Source organism: Engraulis encrasicolus, chromosome 3 (genome assembly GCF_034702125.1).
Source record: "Engraulis encrasicolus isolate BLACKSEA-1 chromosome 3, IST_EnEncr_1.0, whole genome shotgun sequence".
NCBI lineage: Eukaryota > Metazoa > Chordata > Actinopteri > Clupeiformes > Engraulidae > Engraulis > Engraulis encrasicolus.
The window spans coordinates 49,104,967-49,124,134 of record NC_085859.1 but is presented as its reverse complement, the minus strand read 5'-3'; the positions used below and the strand labels follow the sequence as shown (position 1 = coordinate 49,124,134).

Sequence of the window (19,168 nt, the reverse complement as noted above, 5' to 3'; positions counted from 1 at the left end):
GGGCTGAGCTCCTTTGAAATTTGAAATGCACGTCTTATTTTGCCCAATCTCTAACGTGGTCATGACAATGAAAAACATGAGCTTCAGTTGGTTGTTCACCATAAATCAAACACTAAAGGTAGACTCTTTTGCCGTTTTTGCCATGTTTGGTGAGTTAAACATGATATAGCAAAGACTGCTTCTACCACATTCTGGGTAGGGTAACCAATAAGTCAACAAGTAGAAATTATGAGTCCAAAGACTTGACTTAATTAAAAAATGGTTTAATATGTAATGATAATCATTACATTGTAATCCTATAATTGAAATGTATAATTGTATAAATGTATAGTTGAACTCATCTTCAAAGATGAGCTCAATCGGAGTTGAGGTATAAACAGACACCCTGCAGCACCCAGTGAGAGATGTGTTTGGCGGTGAACAGGTCCGCCTCGAAGACCAGGCCAACACCCATGGCGTTCCTCCGCATTGAAGTTGTGTAGACTGGAGTACGCAGTGTATTCTATGCAGTCAAACAAAAATAAACAACCACAAACACACAAGCAAATGAAAATGTCAGATAGCATAGGTCTGACAAATTGGCATTATAAGTAGAACTCGTTTGACATTCTCAGTTAAATCAAACTGATCAAGCTGAATCCATCATGACAACAGATGCAAAAGCTGAATGTGACTTTGAATGTGAGCTTGTTTCACATTCTGACATGGGTTTGGCCAACTAAATGGCACCATTGGACAACAGTGAAGCACACGTCTGCCGCTAAGAACTAAGACTTAGTACAATAATGCAGAGCAGTGAACTGTTAGGGAAAAAAATAGTCTTTCTTTGAACATGTTGACAGTGGTGTTACCAACATATCTAATGGAAGTAACTAAGCAAGATATCTGAGAAGATTATCTGTTGGCACATGAATTGTTGTTAACATACAACCAGTTTAGCTTATGCAGCAGTTATGTTCCCTGAGTATTGTATAGCACATGCTCTAGACAGTGTGTGTGTGTGTGTGTGTGTGTGTGTGTGTGTGTGTGTGTGTGTGTGTGTGTGTGTGTGTGTGTGTGTGTGTGTGTGTGTGTGTGTGTGTGTGTGTGTGTGTGTGTGTTGTTCTTCCCCTAGTCTGAGGAATGCACAAATGTACATCACCCTGAAAACATACAATGTGCTACGTGGTGAAGCCAGCATAATTTTGGCAAGCAGTTTGAGCTGCAGCACTGGGGGACACAGAGTCAATTTGTTGCATACCACTAGTAAGCATGCAGCAATGTTCCACATGCGTCATCTTCTCATATGACATCCATTAACATTAATGTGTTATTAATTATTTTTAATACTCCTCCCCAGATGCTGTCTTTCAAATAGTATGAAACTGGCGATTGCACATAGGGGAAAAAAGGAGAAATGTGCTGATAATAGTGTACCTGCAGTTTGAGGCGGTGAGACTCGATTGGAATGACTTTGAGGATGGGTAGCTGCACCACAAGGACTTTGGGTTTGCTCCTTATCAGGCAACCGTTCTCCGTGTCCCAGTCGGCCCCCTCCAGGTACAGGCCAGACACAAAACAACCTGTGGGGAGGAAAATGAAATCCATGTGTTTAGATTTGAATTTCACTGGAGAATTGTATATACAGTCCAGACATACAGCCATTTGAGAGGGGGGGGGAAGGCTAAAATGAGTTGGTGTGTATTTAACATTCATACACGTGGACAGTATAGAGTACAACCTAGTAAAATAGAAATAGGAATACATCTGTAGTCAAAATTGCCGTTTGCTCACATGAACAGAACAGAACAAGTGGCTAGAAAATTGGATGTCTGTACAAACTCCATCCTTGTCTGTCATTGTTCTCCTGAAACCCCTTCATATCGTATGATGTGGGTGTATTGTCTAGTCTGTACAGTACAGTACATACCCTGCCCAGGCCGCTCATGGACCTCGTCAGGGCTGCAGTGTTGAGTGACTTGTGTGTAGAGAGTGGAGCGGTCCAAGGGCCATCCGTTCTTCCTGCATGTGGCCTGCACCAGAGCCGTCAGGTAGGACTCCGGAATGTGCAGGCCGGACAGCCACATGACGTTGGGCTCCCCTTCATCCACCTGCAGTTATTACACAATTAGCCTTTTCACAATCACATCAGACAAGGTCGCAAGTCTAGTATATGTGATATAATCTGACATCCGATAAGTCAATATCATGATCTGTGTATTGCTCATACTGTATATCAATTTATGAGACAACTAACACAGGCAGGATTTCCGCATGAAAACAACTGACCAAATCACAATACGATCTCTTAAATGCATGTGAACACCCGATTAGGCGTTATTCCAGTTACTGGTTATTGTGACCAATGAAATGCACCCACTGTAATAATTTCCGTTTTTACAAAAATGTACATCATTATTGCAACGTCGCAATTAGATTACGGTAACCTTACTTTGGGAAGTGAAACTGCTCTTTCAATGCCATTTAACTGGACTGAATTCTAACTAAACTGCAGACAATCATCACTGTGGCAAGAGATCAATGTCAAAATAGCTGCCATGTTAGTCAACACAAGACTTAATGACCCTTGATTACCACATCCGTCAGGAATGGGCAGTCAGACGTGCTGATAACGGGAGGAAGAGGCTGAAACTGGAAGTAAAGGGACCAAGAGTCACACAGGAGGGGGCAGAATGCCAGAATCCCCCTGCATGTACTTGTCACTAGATCCTGTAATGCTATGCATATTGCACATACTGTACTATGGTGAGGACATGCTGGTAGTATTATATCTACAAAATCTGTTGATATGCAAAACTTGATATTTGCATACATTTAAATTCAAAATGTCACAAAATTGCATATAAAACTCCTTTAACCCAGTAAGACACAGCCCCTGCTATAAATTATCTGTTACCAGAATGGCAATAACCAAGTCATAATGTAGGCCTATTACTAAAGGCCCTGTGTACCGGGCCGGCATAGTGGTGTAGTACTATGGTATTAAAGTTATTTTCCCCTCCAGTAACCATTACAGCGTTTCACTGCATTAAGGGACTACAGCAACACTCCACCATTTACTGAGATATGCTCATATGATATTACACCTCCCAAGTTAAACAGATTGTACCTTTATACCCTTCTTCCAGCTGTAAAGTCTGATGATACAACTTAGTTCCAACCTAACATGTACCATTGCACTGGATTGGACCACTTAGCACCAAGTTTATTGAATGATCCATGCTAGCTTAGAGCTTCAGGTCATATTGCCAGATTCAGAGAACGGCTGGATGAACAGGGCAAAATAAAACCCAATTACTTAACATGAGGAGAGGTGCAAAATGAGCTTGTTGCGACAAAGGGTGGAGTATTGCCGTAGCCTCTTACTGCAGCAGGGGTCGCCGGCGACCCTATTCACTTGCTGAAAATGCTTAACTAAATTATAACAACATTGCTATGACATTACAGAGAGCCATTGTGCTGCGCTAAGGTTAAACAATTACAGTACTTATCTGTTATGTTTGCTGCTTACAGACACAAACACAAACAATTTCCTGGCACCTCAAATAATTAAATAATTTAAATAATTGTAATTTAATGAATGAATACAAAATGCAATGCAAAATAAAATCATGCATAAATGTCTCCTCACCCAGGAGGTGTACTGGTCGTATCGTCTTTTGAAGTGAAGCATCCAGTTCCCCAGAGACTTGAGGGTGTCGGGTGCCAGCTTCCTCCAGATGGAGGGGATCTGCCCGTTAAACAGAGCACGGGCAACCTCATCCAGCTCTCCACTCATGCCCACCTCACCAGCCAGGGCCTGCAAGAGGCCAACAACAACTTAGCACAAAACATGCATACCTACAGTACCTACCTTGAAGGAGCACTCCTGCCAATTTCAATATGCTGTTGTATTGCTCACGCTACATGTCAGTACAGGGTGATGCTGCATTTTTCGGATCAGCCCTTTCCGAGATATGAGCTATTCTAAGGGGTCAAACATACCAAAGCCGAACAGAACGGTCACGGGACGAACGCGGTCTTTCTGCTTAGTTTCGGCCGGTGTGTTTTTCTCTGCCTTTCACACTGACAGCATCGGCGTGCGCGGCCAGTCCTGTTCAAACCCCCCCCACAGCCAAAGCTAGCGTGCTACTTTGCCATTCATTTGAATGAGACACCGCCAGTCGCCGGCGTGAAAAATACGCTCGAGTTCTATTTTCCAAATGCAGTGCGGAGCCGGCTCCCACGACGCCCGACTACCGCCGGTTGGTGTGTAAGGACAGATATGTTTCAATGTATTTTCACCGACGCCAGTAAAAATTGCGGTGTTCCGCGACGCTTTACCGCCCTAGTGTGTAAGACCCCTAATGGGGGCAGATTTTGTTCACATTTAAAAAAATCTTAACATAGGCCGCCTACTCCAAATATTTTCCTAAAAGGTATCGCTGTTTGCTAGTTGTCTGCTGATGTTGCATAACCTTTTGAATGTTTTTGGGAATAAATAAAAAATGTTTTTTTTTTTTTTTAATGCGAACAAACACCTGCCCCCGTAACAATGACCGGGATCTCGGAAAAGGCTAAAGAAAAAGAAAAAAATTCTCAGGTACTGACAAGTCCAGGGTAGTGTGAGCATTGCAACTGCATGTTGAAATTGGCTGGAGTTATAAAGGTAGAGTAGGAGGATATATTAATGAGATGGTTCCAGCAGGTGAATTTTTGAAAAATTCTCCTGAAAAAGTTTTCCTTCCACAATTGAAATAAAAGGTAGTTCATAAAGTGCATGTAAAGAAGATAGAAGATAATCAAAACACTTGGCTCTGACATGGTGTCTACAGGTTTGACCAAGTCAAAATTAAGTAATTTTAAGACTTTTCAATACCATTTTCCAAATAAAATTAAGACCAACTCGCGGCGTTAACAGGTTTTAGCAAGTCAAAATTAAGACATTTTAAGACTTTTCAATACCATTTTCCAAATGAAATTAGGACCAACTCGCAAGATCATACACAGGTTCAAATGAAGCACAAAAACCAATTGGTTATTTACATTAATGTAGCCGTTTGAAAACACAAAACTATACACAACGAAACTTTACACTAAATAAAATTCAATAATGCGTTATAAATTACACTACATGGCTCAACTCCCGATTTCCGTCGCAAAGTTCATCACATGGCTGACATAATTATTCCTCCCTAAATTAAGCTCCACAAATTTAAGACATTTGGGTTGACAATTTAAGACAAAATAAGACTTTTCAAGGCCTTATTTGTCGAAAATGAAATTTAAGACTTTTTAAGACTTTTTAAGGACCCACGGCCACCCTGCTCTGATGCTCCATGCTTATAATATAGTAAAACTTTCTTTTTAAACTCCCTGCTACAGTGTGCCACTGGCTACATTTGTTCCAGCACAATGACATTTTCATACACTGTACCCTAGGTTTAGGATGATGATACATACTGTATTAGGCATGTACAGTGTCTGTTCATAATATTTAACTGTAAATTAGGCTATTGTTAACGGCCTATTTGTAGTTCATCTTGACAAAGACAATACATAGTATAATACGTTTCACTGAATGATGTTAAGTTTAGTTACGCTATAGAAGCCATAATATAAAGTGAAGAGTTCAGATGCAAAACCCCCTAAGTGCCACTTCAGAAAATAATCTTAATTCATTTTTATTTAATACAAAAAACATCAAAATTGCATATTTTTTATTTTATTTATGTAATATAACTATTTATATGTATTATCAAGTACATGAATGTAAACCAAACCAACAATGGAGTTCTCTAAAAATATAGAAGTGCAGGTCTTCAGAAATGGAGTTAGGGGGTTTTGCATCTGAACTCTTCAAGTGTTGTCTAATAGCATTACACTGTAATGTCCTATACTGCTTTGTTATATGTTAAGAATAAGCCATTATCCATGCATGTTACCCTCTGCAGCTCAGCCAGCGAGCGGCCCATGCGAGCGATGAGCTTGTTGAAGCGCTCCAGCTCTTGCAGCAGCACCACGGTGGTGGGAGACACCTCCAGGCCGAAGCGCTTGCGGATGACGTCCATGTCGAACACCAAGGGCAGCTTGTTCTGGATGTCCCGCGCCACCTGGCTGATGTACTCATCACGGCTTATGCCTCCACCAGAGTCACCTTAGCATGAAGCAGAGAGAGAGAGTGTCCTTATTTTCACATATGCTACACACTGATGACCTGATTCTCTCGTGCCACATGAATATACTGTAGGTCCGCCAAGCTCCATGTGGCGTTAAACTGAGCTCCACACATCCATCTGGGGATCTCACCTGATGGAAGGTAACTTAATTTAAGGCAGCATAAAATGATTCGACAATGAGGATTTTCATAGATGTGACGTTGTGGAGAGGAGACTATTTGATCCAAACAGCAATGACAGCAAGGAGTCACATGAAAAGCATTGATTCTACTATTTCAACTTGCTTTCTTTAAAGTCCCGGATCCCAGATAAATGTATGGGGCTCAGTGAATTTCTGGAGAGCTCATTTAGTAAGTCGGAGGTACCAGTCTGGGGCTGGAGGTCAATCAGGTGAGTCCACATGTCTCGTGCAGCTTGAGAGTAGTAGCCAATCTCAGCATTGGGATGAAGTCCAAACACTTCTGGGGTGTTTGCCAGTGGTAGGCTCTCAATCTCTCCTAAAACACGACCGCAAAAAAGGAACACATTACAAAGACCATAACATACTGCACACTAGTAGTTACATATAAACACGTGCTGACGGTAGAACCTCAGATTCTCTTTTACCTCTCTTACATTTAATTTACAAGGTCTGCACGTCTTTTTACGTTGGTAAATATTCAAGTATATGCTAATGATATTTGAAAGACATGGTTCTTTGCAATACTGCAAAACAAACAAAACCGTATGGCCACTTTTTAAATATCATAAAATATAATAAAAAATAATCCACCCAGTAACAAACCAAAACTACATACCGACATAGTTATCCTTGGGACCATCTTCGGGTATCTTATAGTCCACAGCTGTGTTGTGGAAAAAGTGGAAAGGCTGAAACGTGTCGAATATGAAGTCTCCCAGGTATTCGTCCATGTACACGGTAAGAATTCTGCGGTCGAAACTGTCAATGGCTCGACCTCCATACATCACCTTGATAAGCAACACACATTTTGGAAATACTTTTATAATACTTTTATCACAGTTAAAGCTGCCCTTCAAAGGCAAATTACAGTGCCAAAATGAGAAAAGTGCCTTTTAAATTAACTCCTGTTGAGTTCACCAGGAAATATTGTAACTGTTTTGAAGGGGCTGAAATGTTCGGCTTGGAGGGTTGCCACCAACCAGGGTCATGTTTCTCGAAAATGTTGATGCCAGCCAAGGGGCATGTACACAATACAAAAACATCTTCAGAATAGACTGCTTATACTGTATATTTGAAGCTCTAAATATGCCTTTATTCTAGCCACACTGAAGTCATATTTCAGTGTAACATTTCATTAATCTATGGTTAACATTCATTACTTGATGAATACTCATTCATTTCTATACCCAAATCCACGTACCTCTCCAATGAGATATTTCAGGCTACCCCATGGGATCTTGGCGTCTCCTTGAGTATGGGCTTTTGTCAAGTACGTATTGAGGATTTCCATGCAGACCTGTGAGGAAAAGAATCATAGTACACAAATGCACCAAGAGCGAAGCAAAACGATGTGAAGCCCAGAAGTGTCGTTGGACTACTTGAAACCAGCAGCAACAAACGTAGCAAAAGCGGTAAAGTAAGAGCGATACGAAATGGGATGCAAGCATTCTGACACTCCAATTGGCTTCAGCGGTTGTCGCAGAATGGTGTCATCGGTCAGTACCACAGTACTCCTGTTGCTTGTGTTGCATGCTCATCAATTCAAAGTCAAAGTGGAACTTTTGTGGCACTTGGGGCACTTTTTCACTCTTTTGGTGTGTTTGTGCAGTAATACCTTCTTACTTCTTAATTCTTTGTATAGCCAGAGGAAAAAATATTATTGTGTTTGTTTAGCTTTGGATAAAAACATTATTGCACATACAGTGCATAAGATGCCTGTTCATAAAATGTGTATAATATGTATGATAATTTCTGTGCCTTCTGTTCTTCCTGTCCCAACTGTGACTACAGAAACCTCTTCATCTTATCGGGAAAGGAATAAAAAACAGAATCTCCTCACCAAGAAGTCGGACTCGTTAAAGTCGTAGGGAACATTCCAGCCGATCTTTCCATACTTCCGGCGCTCCTGCACCACTGCATGGAAGAATGCGAGCACGTACACCAAGCTCCGGAACGCCGGATGTTGACAGCTCTGTAGTGTGTCATGTGCAATCTTAAAGTAGGTGGCCCTCATATTCAGTTTCAGACCATTCGGTGGCTCAGTCACAACCTTTTGAAAGCAACATGAATAAAGTAAATCAAGAAATTAATTAATTAATTAATTAATTAATTAATTAATTAATTAATCAATCAATCCATCCATCATTTAATTAAAATACAGATATTCAAACACACTTTTAAACAAAGAGCAATAAAACACATTCCCCACCTTGAGGGACTTCTGCAGTATCCCGATGGGGAAGTCTTTGATGGGGTCCGTGGTGAGCCAGAGGCGGAAGTCAGGATGGGGTTTGGTGATCCTCTCCAGAGCCTTCTCTAGATCCTTCAGCCATTTGACCAGCAGGTGGCAATTCTGCAGCATGAGCCACTGGCCACGAGAGGCAGCCGTCTCCAGCAGCTGCAACGCCACCTAGAGGCCAGGAAAGAGCAAAACATGAAGAAGATGATCTGCAACCTAGCCAGACAATCTCAAATAATGATAGTGATAACACTGTAGAATAGCAGTCCCAAATGCCTTATGAACACTTGACAAAAAAAACGATCTAATTATTCACAAAATATTTTAAAATGTTTGTAAATGAGTAAGAAAAACTATGTTAACATAACAAACACAGCACACTGCTCCAAAGAGCAAGAGATGACGCCACTGGATATGGAAATGTCCGTTGTGTAGCCACAAGTTTGTTCTTACTTATTTACAAATATTTGGAAATCATCAGCTGCAGCTCATCCTAGATTCCAGATAATTACAAATGATACGTGGCATACATTAAAGCACAAATTGAAGAAAACGTAGTACCTTCTCTTGCCCCTGTCCCATGGCGAGGAACTTCAGCTTGCTGCCCCCGAATCCACACCGCTCTGCCAGTTTCATGAGATCACTGGCGGGCTCTGATCCCGGGCTAAGAATGAACACGATGGGTGAGTTCGGAGAGCTTTGCTCGTATATCGCCTCAAAACTGATCACTGGTGGCTGCACATACCTGGATGTCAAGACAAAGACAAATAAATGTATTTAATTAATTAATTAGGACCAGCTGTGGAATTTAAGGAACATTTTTCAAACTTTAAATACATGCAATGCAACACTTCTTAACTTTCTTGGCCTGGGTTTACACCTTAAAAAAAAGCATTTCTTGTAAAAGAGGAAAAACAAACTGAAGGACCAGAGGGCTGTCCATGAGAGAAGGGCAAAGAGGAATACCTATGCATTTAATATTATACATTTGCGGAATTGCAATGCGGTATTGCATTTGTGGTATTGGCTATGATTATTTCCTTACTTCTCTCCCATGGTGACTGTGACGTAATCACTGACTGCGCGGTAGACCCGGTCTAAGCGGAAGCAGCGCAACAATAGAAGTTTCTGGAAAGGTGTCAGGGAGTCCTTGTACTGCATTGGATAAGGGGACTGTTCAAGGCCGTCCAAGTCACACCACTGTGAAGAGGGGAAGAGGAGAAGAGGGAAGGCCTATGCATGAGTACCCATTTTAAATAGGAGCCACAACACACGTTTCTGCACACACACAAAAACACACACAACACACAAAATACACATTTCATTACCCACAATTTTTTATACAGTAAATATAGTACTATGACGGACTATAAAGTTAACATTCAATTGTTAATATGTTTTAGGACTTACTGGTTGTAAAACCCATTTTCGTGGTTGTTGAGGGTGATCAGTATAAGGCTCTAAAACGAATGTTCCCAGATTTAGAAACTTAATTGAGATATTCTATGAAAAATTAACCATTACCCACGGGTGCATTTTTTTTGTTTACAATGAAGTAATATTCTTCAAGGGGACATACAGTGGCTATGCACACAATCTCTTCATACTCAAAGTTAATGACTTTTTCTATTTTACCCCTTAAAATATATAAAAAAACCCAAAACAAAACGAAAACAAAAAACACCTGCAGTTACATATGCACCCACACACACACTGTACACGGGTGGTTGACGTTTAAGGCCGTAACACACTTAAAGGAGGAAACGTATTCCAATTCCTGAAAAAATGGGTGGAAAATTTGGGGGAAAAAATGAAAAAAATAAAGCACTCGCTTAATTTTTGCCATTTTTGGGAAAATGTGTCCTGTGGTGTGACATCATTGATGTGACATTTCTGTAAGATACAATAAAATGATTAATATTCTGCACAAACATATCCCCAATGCTCTTTCTGCTATTGTTCCTTTAACCCCCACCCCACACAAACACTACTATCCACCCGCACCCCCAGCCCCACCCACACACGCCTATGCATCGTACAGGCAGACAACTGTGATGATTTCACTGCATGGTTTCACTGTATTACTTGTAATAATTGTGTGAATGTGACAAATAAATCTCCTGGTATCCTTATATCCTTGCATGATGCATGAAAAATAAGTGAGGATTGAGTAACACAATGCCTAAGCATGTCACACCATAGGACATGAAGTCACACCACAGGAAATTCACTGCATTGTGGCCATTTTAATCCTTTTGTATTCGTGACTGACCTCCGAGCTCATGCTAACTAGATAATGATATTGTGTTTAACCTTAACCCTATCGCGCCGGACACATCATATACTGTATGATGCATCAAATTCAAAGCCCTCTCCACGCTGACACAAAAAAAAATCCATCTCAAAAACATCCTGCGTGTCATTTCCAAACGTCCTGCAGTACACGGAAACCGCCACAAGAGAGCAGCGGTCAACAACAAGTTGATCACAGCTCGGCGAAAAATGCAAAAATGGAGTAGAAGCGGTTTCCCTGACCGACGCTGAGATATCGTCAAATTGCAAAAGGTTTGTGTACAAATTTCCGAAATATAACTCTACATCCTTTAATTTGAACACTTGCTTTGTGCAATTAATCAAGGAAGAGTTTATATTTTTACACCGTGTTGCAGAGAGATCGTGCTAAAACTGATGAAACAAATAAGCACCATCCGGCGGTGGCAGGAAGTCAGCCATCAATGCATTTGCTCCATAGGGAAACTTACAAAGCATACCACGACGATCGTTTAACAAAACACACAAGTTGTTTTACTTCAAGACAAAGATATTGCCTTAAGAAACAGGTTTTACTTGCAATTTTGAAAATGTAATGCAAAATGTTGAAATTATGATCTCGTAAAAAATGCATTGAAGTGAATGGAGAAATGGTCCAATTGTAGTAATGGACCCATATATTCAAATTACACATCAAAAATGAATAATGACCTATATTACACTCATAAATAGGTTGTTAAGCATTCGATCAGCTATGTTTTTACATAGATTTTAAAAAATTACCCAACCAGGCTGTGGGAAATGTAAAATATGGTCCTGCTAAAACAAGGATAGGCTTAAAAAAAATGGCAGGATCTCACTAAATATTTAAAGATAATCCTCAAATTAAATTGTCTGACAACTTTTTTAAATTAAAAAAAAGTTGTAAATGCATTAAAAGTCATTTTTCAATGGTCATGAAATTGGAATTTCCATTCATTTAAAGCCTGATGCATCATATATGATGCATTAAATATCTCAGTGACCTTAACAAAATTTTGATTTTTTTTTTTACATTTCTTATAAGGGACCAATATTGAAGCAAATTCCAAAAAATTAGAATTTTCTCTCATTGCTTTCATGGTTCAGGTTTCACAGGGTTAATATGTGTTTTCACTCATGAAAAACTTTTTTGGTTCCATAAGAGCAGTCACACCATGGGACACCATAAATGAACCTAAGCATTGTGTGACAGAAACATTGCAATATGTAGACATATTAAGAGATTAATAGTCACCTTAAACTTCCCCACAACTCTCCAATAACTGAGGTATAAATGGTTAGGAGCCTGTCTTTAAGACCCTTGTAGTTGGCCTTGCAGCTGCCCGTCCACAAACCTGACTTACATGTCACCCCGCAGGACGCAATTTGTGTTACGAAATTGAACTTGTAGTTAATATTACTGTATTGAGTTTTTTTCACATTCATATTTTTTAATATAAGGTTAATAGTTATGCAATCATGCCAAATGTTTTATAAATGATTCAAAATGTTGTTGGTTTATTTTATAGCTGTATATATTCCAGGTTGTATTAATGTTACAGTCACACCACAGGACATTTGACATATAAACCTTTCCATGAATCTGAACAAAAATGTTTCTTCTCATCTAAGACTAATATGAAACACGATGTACCACAACTTCTTTCATTTACATTTTTTTTGAAGAGGAAAAATATCAATTTTGTAGGTTTTTAACTAATGTTACATAAAAACAGGGCGTCATGTCAACCACCCACACACACTTACAGCTTTCCACACAGCGACATTGCTCTCGATGTCATCCAACAGACTGCTGAATGTTGTGGGAAAGAGCTCTGCCAGTCTCACCAGGTCTTCCCAGCCCTGATCAGACAACCAAGTGCATGGTTTCTGTCGTTTGCTTTTCTCCAGCGATAGATTACCTGAACATGGGTTACACATAGTAAGATATAATTTCACGGTTTAACCTCATTTCAGATCAGTAAACTAAACTGGCAACATTAATCAGCAATATAAAAAGTCTGCAGTGACTCATACTGATTTTGGAAGAATTATGCAAGTATGTAACTAGTCACCTTGTGAATTATTGAACATTGTTGTAACATTGTCATTCATGAGTTTGTAATATAACATTCTCAGTATACTCGATGCAAATGCTAATGTAAAAGACTTGTAATGATTTGGGGAAAAATATCACACTTCAGTTGAGAATAGATGACATGGTACCATGGGAGACTGACCCTTCAGGAAGAACTCCAACTCCTCTTGCGGAGCTCTGTCCTCTGCTTGCTCGATTTTAATGGTCAGGTTGAAGGAGAAGAGGAGCTTGTGCCTCTCAAACAAACCTGACAAATACATTCAATATAAATAGCATAGTAGGTAGCTAGATAGTATGAGAATGTTGAAGTAGGTTGTCTTGTACTTGTGACGGGTGTAAGGACAAATTTTAATCTAATCTGAGAATTTGCTGTGCTCTGTACACATATACATATGCAGTGGCGTGCCGTGCACAGACATTTTGTCGGGCAGGTGCTGAAGGGGGTCGGGTGGCTCCCTTACTAGGCTATAGAGGCAATAGATTATATCATGGCATAATGGTCACATGCTTTTTATCGTGAAGCATTTGTACACTATCATGTCAACATGGACCCACAGTACATTGTGACAAAAAACTTTCAAAACAATAACTTACAAAAGGGCATTTTTTTGTCTGTAGGGCAAAGGGGCAGGTGCTTTAGCACCACCTCGTCCGTATCTGTGCACGTCTATGTACATATGCATGTACAGTATGTTCTCTATACCAATTTGTCATGTTTACTAACATAATGTTCAAACATACCACAAACTGCTCTTGTACATCAAGATTGAGTATAGGAAATGCATCTTACCAAAAAGTGCTGCTGGGGTCACTGTATTGTAGCAGCCAAATAACAGCCCTGAGTGCCACTCACCTGTGCATCCGTAGTTGTAGACGTTGTAGGTGAGAGTGTCCATGATGTTCTTAAGCCTCTTGGGCAACACAGAGTCGGGTAAAGACTTGCGTAGCGAAAAATCAAACACCTCCAGGTATGAGGCGAGCGAGTACTGGTACATGCTGTTCACCAACGCCATCTCAGCCAAGACGAAGAACAGAATGGCTCCGCGCTTGGCTGCTGGGCGGTAGCCGTCACGGAGCTTGTCAATATCCACAGACGTCTTCTCGGCCAACTTCAGCTTCTCAAACACCTGGAAATTGTGTGTGAGCAAGAGCAAACCAAACCAAATGATCACAGAAATAGCCCAGAACAGCTCAACACAGGAGAAAATATTAGTTCTCATGACAGCCCTTACACTTGTCTCTATGAAAAGGAAAAAAAGTCCTGAAGGCTTAGCAATAGTCAACTAGATAAAGGCGCCTGCCGTCCCAAATTATTTTTTGCCTGGCAAATTGGTCTAGTATTGGGTCTGTGTGAGATCACCCCAACAGACACCACCCCTGGTCCAACAATCACATGAGGTTTATTATTTTTCTTCTGTTTAAATCTTTGGCGTGGGCTTGGCAGGATGGTGACACGGCTGTACTATGGTGGAGACAGCAGGATGGCTTCGGCTAATAAAAATCAGCCGTTTGATTGGTCATAGTACATTGTCGGCAGTGGCAACTGCAGTAGCAGTGCATAAGGCAATTTGAACCACAACGACCACGGTTTGGTCCTACCCACAACCCTAAACTATCTGAACCAAGCGATTCCAGACTGAACTTTCCATGTACTGTAGGTAGTTCTGGGAGAAAAAAATCATGCTTATGTTTAAAGAGTTTTCCCATTCTCCTCAAAACAAGGGTTACGTATGTAATCATGGTTCTATGAGTTTCAGATGAGGTGCTGAAAGCACCGCCTGGCAGACAGGAGAAACCAAAGAGAACCACAGGACAGCGGAAAGACTATTTTATCTCAAGCTAAGCTTTAGTTCAACTTCTGATGATTTGATCAACTAAATCTAACTTCATTCAACAAAATACTTCACATTCAACGTTCACACGTCATGAATGCACCTACCTCGCTGGCCTTAGACTTGGTCTCCTCCAGCGTGTGGACGAGGTCCACGTTGTCGAGCATGTTCCCGGTGGAGGTGGCCAGCTCCCTGAGCAGGGAGTCCTCCAGGTCCTTCAGGAGACGCTTGTTCTCGCTGGTCTCCAGGATGAGGCGCTCACGCTGCTCCTCCAGCTCCTTGCGCTCGAAGCCCACGATCACACTGAGCAGCTGGTCCTCCAAGCCCTTGAGGGTCACTGGCAGATGAGGGAGGGAGGATCAAGCAAACGTAGCATTGCAAATCAACACATGATTACGTGAAACTCTTTCCCCCACAATAACGAGTTTTGACTAACCCCTTCCGTAGCCTTAATGACGAGTTTTGACGACCCCCTCTGTATCCTTAATGACAAGATTTGACAACCCTATGAACAGCTTCAGGATTCTTGCCCGAAGTTAGCCAAAGTAGTGAGCAATGGTGTTAATACCAATACATTCCAATAGGTACAAATAAAATATATAATATGTCAATGTTTCAGGCCTATTGGTAGTAGAGTGTAACTTTCACTTGTTATCATATGAGCAGTTACTTTATTTACATGTATACTTCAAGGGTAGCCTTAGAATGTTCTACATGGGTGGTTCTATAAGGCGTTCCATGGGTGAAAGAGTTTAATCTAAACCTGTTACATATTGAGGTGAGAGAAAAAACAAACGTCTAATTAATTATAGGCTTAGAGTAATTAATTAATCAATGTCAATTATATGTGCTTGAATTTCACATGAATATTTTACCTAAGCAACATTAGGTAATTACCGGGCTTGGCAGCGTAAAATCTTTCAGAAATTTCAGCAGCAACATTAATGGTAGTCTTGTTTCCTGTAAATGTTGTAAACAACATAACGAAACTGTGGCAATGATTACGGTTGTAGCCATCAAAACATGCAGTAGGTTCGACAGAAACATGCTTGTGCTGCCTGCCTGCCTGCCTACCTGTATAATTGATGACCATGGCCTTGCCAAACACAGCAGGGGAATACTTTGGGTTGCCAAGTTTGGTGTTGAGGTAGAGCTTGAAGTTGGGATCGTAGTCCACCTCCTTGTCACCCAGCACGATCACCTGGCGCCCTTCCGCCCCTTTGACGTTCTTCTCCAGGACGTTGTCGATGACAGGGTCAATGTACTCGTCCACATCTTGGAAGAGGAACGGGAAGCCATACTTGATGGCCATCTCAAGCTGTTTCAGGAAGTCTGGGTCATTGAATGAGGAGATCTGGAGAGGGCAATAACATGTTTTTGACATGTCATTAAAAGGGTGGCTCAAAAACACTCTGGAAACTCTTGTACACTGAAACATTGTAAATAGTAGTGGTGGGCCGTTATCAGCGTTAACGTGCTGCGATAATGTGTGACTCTTATTGCGCGATAAAGAAAATATCGCACGTTAATCTATTCTTAAAATATGGGTTTGGAGTTTGGGTATGCACGTCACCATAACGTGATTGACAGACGCTTTCAGACTGGCTCCAGTCGCTTCTCCTCTCCACCTGTTGCTTCAGCAGACCCACTAAATACGAACAGTGTTTACATGCTGAAAACATTAATTTCTCTGTCGTGGTAGGTGTTGTTTGAGTGCTTTTTCATAATTGGTAGACTAGAGAGACGTTATTGTTTGAGGTGAAGCATAGAGAGACATTATTGTGTGTGAGTACCAGGGGATGTTGTGGAGGGATGACGTGAGATGACATTTTAACACGACTTACTGGCAGGACTTGAGGGGAGTGGGGCACGACGCGAAGCAGAGTGCCGTTAACGTCCCCTTACTGGTGGTAAATAGAGCACAACCCACGGGCTCAAGTGGCTTATTGCTTATGTAACACTGTTACACGTAATCGCTGACCAAATTTCTTCAAAAATGCTTTAATAACAATTAATTTTCCACGCATCGTTGAGTTGACAAGTTGAGGAAGTGAATGGTTACCGGCAACCACTACTGGGCGAGTGTGCGTTCGTCGCACTGCCAGACACACACTTCGCTACAAAAACTCAGCAAGGGCAAAAACTGCAAGAATGAAACGTTTTTGCAATCACACCGATACCCCAACCACATATGGTGCAAAGATGTGCTCTTCTTGCAGAATCCCTTCCCCCAACTGCAAAATATTCTCATTACCAAAGTAGATGCAATGGGTCTAACTTAGACGGACATAGAATCCTTATTTGGAAGGTGTGGGTTTACGGCCGTTTTACCACGGCTATCAGCCAATCAGAATCGACAACCGGACCGCACAGTGTTACATTACGCAATTACACTGTACATACAAGTACCTAACCCTCACCCAGTGCAAGTGCATCATGTTACACATCATTACATACTTTGTTACACTATACCTAATTAATGTAAAATGGGCAGTAAAATAAAGTGTAACCCAAACAAAATGTGTTTTATAACAACCAAAAAAAGCGCATGTTAGAAGATCCTACCTTGAGATTGCTCTTCTCCTCTTTCTTCTTGATCCAGTTGAGGGCCTGCTGCTGAGGGTCAATGCACATTGGGAAGCGGCTCGCTCTCGTTGTTAAGATGCCGTTCTGTACAGACAGCTCATCAGGAGGGAGGCCTTCTGAGCCCCATCTGAGAGGAATGAGGACGAAAACAAGGCAATGTAGGGGGGTGCTGACAGCACACTGCACTAATACGCCGTGCCATAAATGGCCTGCACGTCCATGGGGACCCAGGTTCAAATCGAGGATTGAATGCCTGTCTTTGGATGAGAATGTCCGCCATTTTGAATGACCAGTTATAGGCATCTTTGGTTGCAAAATGTACTGTACTTGGCTCAGACCAGTAAAAACTACTTTATCATTTAGTGAATATTCATCAAAGCTCATATTTGTGAATGGACAGCATTCGTTTTGAAAAATAACAACTAAATACTTCACACACCTTTAACTCTTTGGAAGTACTAACGGTCATGTGCGAACTCACCTGCTGATCTCCACCTCGTCGGTGAGCAGACTCTCCAGCCGGAAAGGCTGACTCAGCGGGATCTGCCTCTCCAGCACGTCCTTCTGCCACACGTCGTACACCATCTCGTTCCGGAAGTCCCAGTTGAAGGCCCCTTCGTAGCTCAAGAAGGCCGCACAGATCAGGCAGTCGCCTAAAAGACGCACTCGCCGCTTCTTCAGTTCTTCCAGGTCATCTGTCCAGCTAATTGACAGAACAAAAGCATCCAGCGTCCACAGTTACATAAATGCATACAGATGCACTTAATTACATTGGTTGAGTACTGTACTCCATACATGAGTAATGATTTCAATTTCAACATTGCAGTGCTGTCAGAGCACAAAGAAAGACAGAAACAACGGCTCCCATGAACAAGTCCCTCAGTGTCTGCTGAAGTCATTGTGGCATTTTGTGACCAAAATAGCAAAAGAGTGTCCTGGCTTTCGGAACAAGCGTGCAAGGCAGCATGGCAATTCACTGGCAATTAAAAGAGTATGATGACAGTCAAATGTCCTCCTCTGATTTTGCTGGTGCCGGCAAACTGTTTGTTTTGCTTAGGGACTAAGTGCTAATGAGCATCTGTTTGCTATCCTCACTGTAGCTAAGAGCTATGAAAAAAATATATTTGTTCATTATTTTACGGCAACTGTTTTCTCTGCAGCTGATGAGACACACAATTGCTGTGGCAAATCGCTAACTGTGCGCTAATGAGAACAATAAAAACTGAACCGACCTCAATAATGGACATAAACACCCCACTAAAAAAGTGTTTTCCCCAATAAAATGGCCCTTTAAAGAACAACATGTCCAAAAAGGTCTCATAACTTTTGTAACTATAACGATGAGCTTTGTAACTATAACAATGAGACGGAATGATATGATTATTATGTGTAGGCCTACTGAATGTTCCTGGAATATGTCAGGTAAGCCTATGACTTTTTGTTTGTACAAGGTTATATTTTAGTTACACATTTTTCTTATTTGTTTGATGTTACTTTGTTTTATTGTTCTTTGGACAATTTTTCATGTAATCAGGGCAGCTGGCTAAAGCGCCCAGGTCTAGGGACCTGGGTTTGAGTCTGACCCGATTTCCCAATCCTTCCCCATCTCTGTCTCCCTCTTATTTCCTGTCAAATTTTCCAATTTCGATGAAGTCATAACACCCCCCCCCCCTATCAATCAATACATGAAGCCATTTTACAAACAATTTGTTTTACGAGCCATTTTGATGAAATGCAAAAAAAGAGAAAATGAAAGCCCTTTGAAAACACAGACCTTTGTGT

At 41.1% G+C, this 19,168-nt stretch overlaps 1 protein-coding gene across 1 annotated transcript in view; it reads right to left on the bottom strand.

The window, feature by feature from the left end:
* Positions 1 to 247: 247 nt before the first annotated feature.
* The window catches only part of dnah10 (dynein axonemal heavy chain 10), a 72,624-nt gene continuing 53,703 nt past the window's right edge, over positions 248 to 19,168 (bottom strand). The window contains exons 60-78 of the mRNA XM_063195603.1: positions 17,868 to 18,089; positions 17,366 to 17,513; positions 15,875 to 16,154; positions 14,908 to 15,137; positions 13,822 to 14,095; positions 13,111 to 13,215; positions 12,638 to 12,792; positions 9,624 to 9,778; positions 9,140 to 9,323; positions 8,549 to 8,749; positions 8,180 to 8,389; positions 7,541 to 7,636; positions 6,956 to 7,127; positions 6,524 to 6,655; positions 5,925 to 6,136; positions 3,632 to 3,799; positions 1,910 to 2,090; positions 1,417 to 1,562; positions 248 to 502 (exon numbers count right to left, since the gene is read on the bottom strand). Coding sequence (XP_063051673.1) covers positions 356 to 502; positions 1,417 to 1,562; positions 1,910 to 2,090; positions 3,632 to 3,799; positions 5,925 to 6,136; positions 6,524 to 6,655; positions 6,956 to 7,127; positions 7,541 to 7,636; positions 8,180 to 8,389; positions 8,549 to 8,749; positions 9,140 to 9,323; positions 9,624 to 9,778; positions 12,638 to 12,792; positions 13,111 to 13,215; positions 13,822 to 14,095; positions 14,908 to 15,137; positions 15,875 to 16,154; positions 17,366 to 17,513; positions 17,868 to 18,089 — 3,418 coding nt within the window. The 3' untranslated portion in view covers positions 248 to 355. The remainder of the gene's footprint in view (positions 503 to 1,416; positions 1,563 to 1,909; positions 2,091 to 3,631; positions 3,800 to 5,924; positions 6,137 to 6,523; positions 6,656 to 6,955; positions 7,128 to 7,540; positions 7,637 to 8,179; positions 8,390 to 8,548; positions 8,750 to 9,139; positions 9,324 to 9,623; positions 9,779 to 12,637; positions 12,793 to 13,110; positions 13,216 to 13,821; positions 14,096 to 14,907; positions 15,138 to 15,874; positions 16,155 to 17,365; positions 17,514 to 17,867; positions 18,090 to 19,168) is intronic.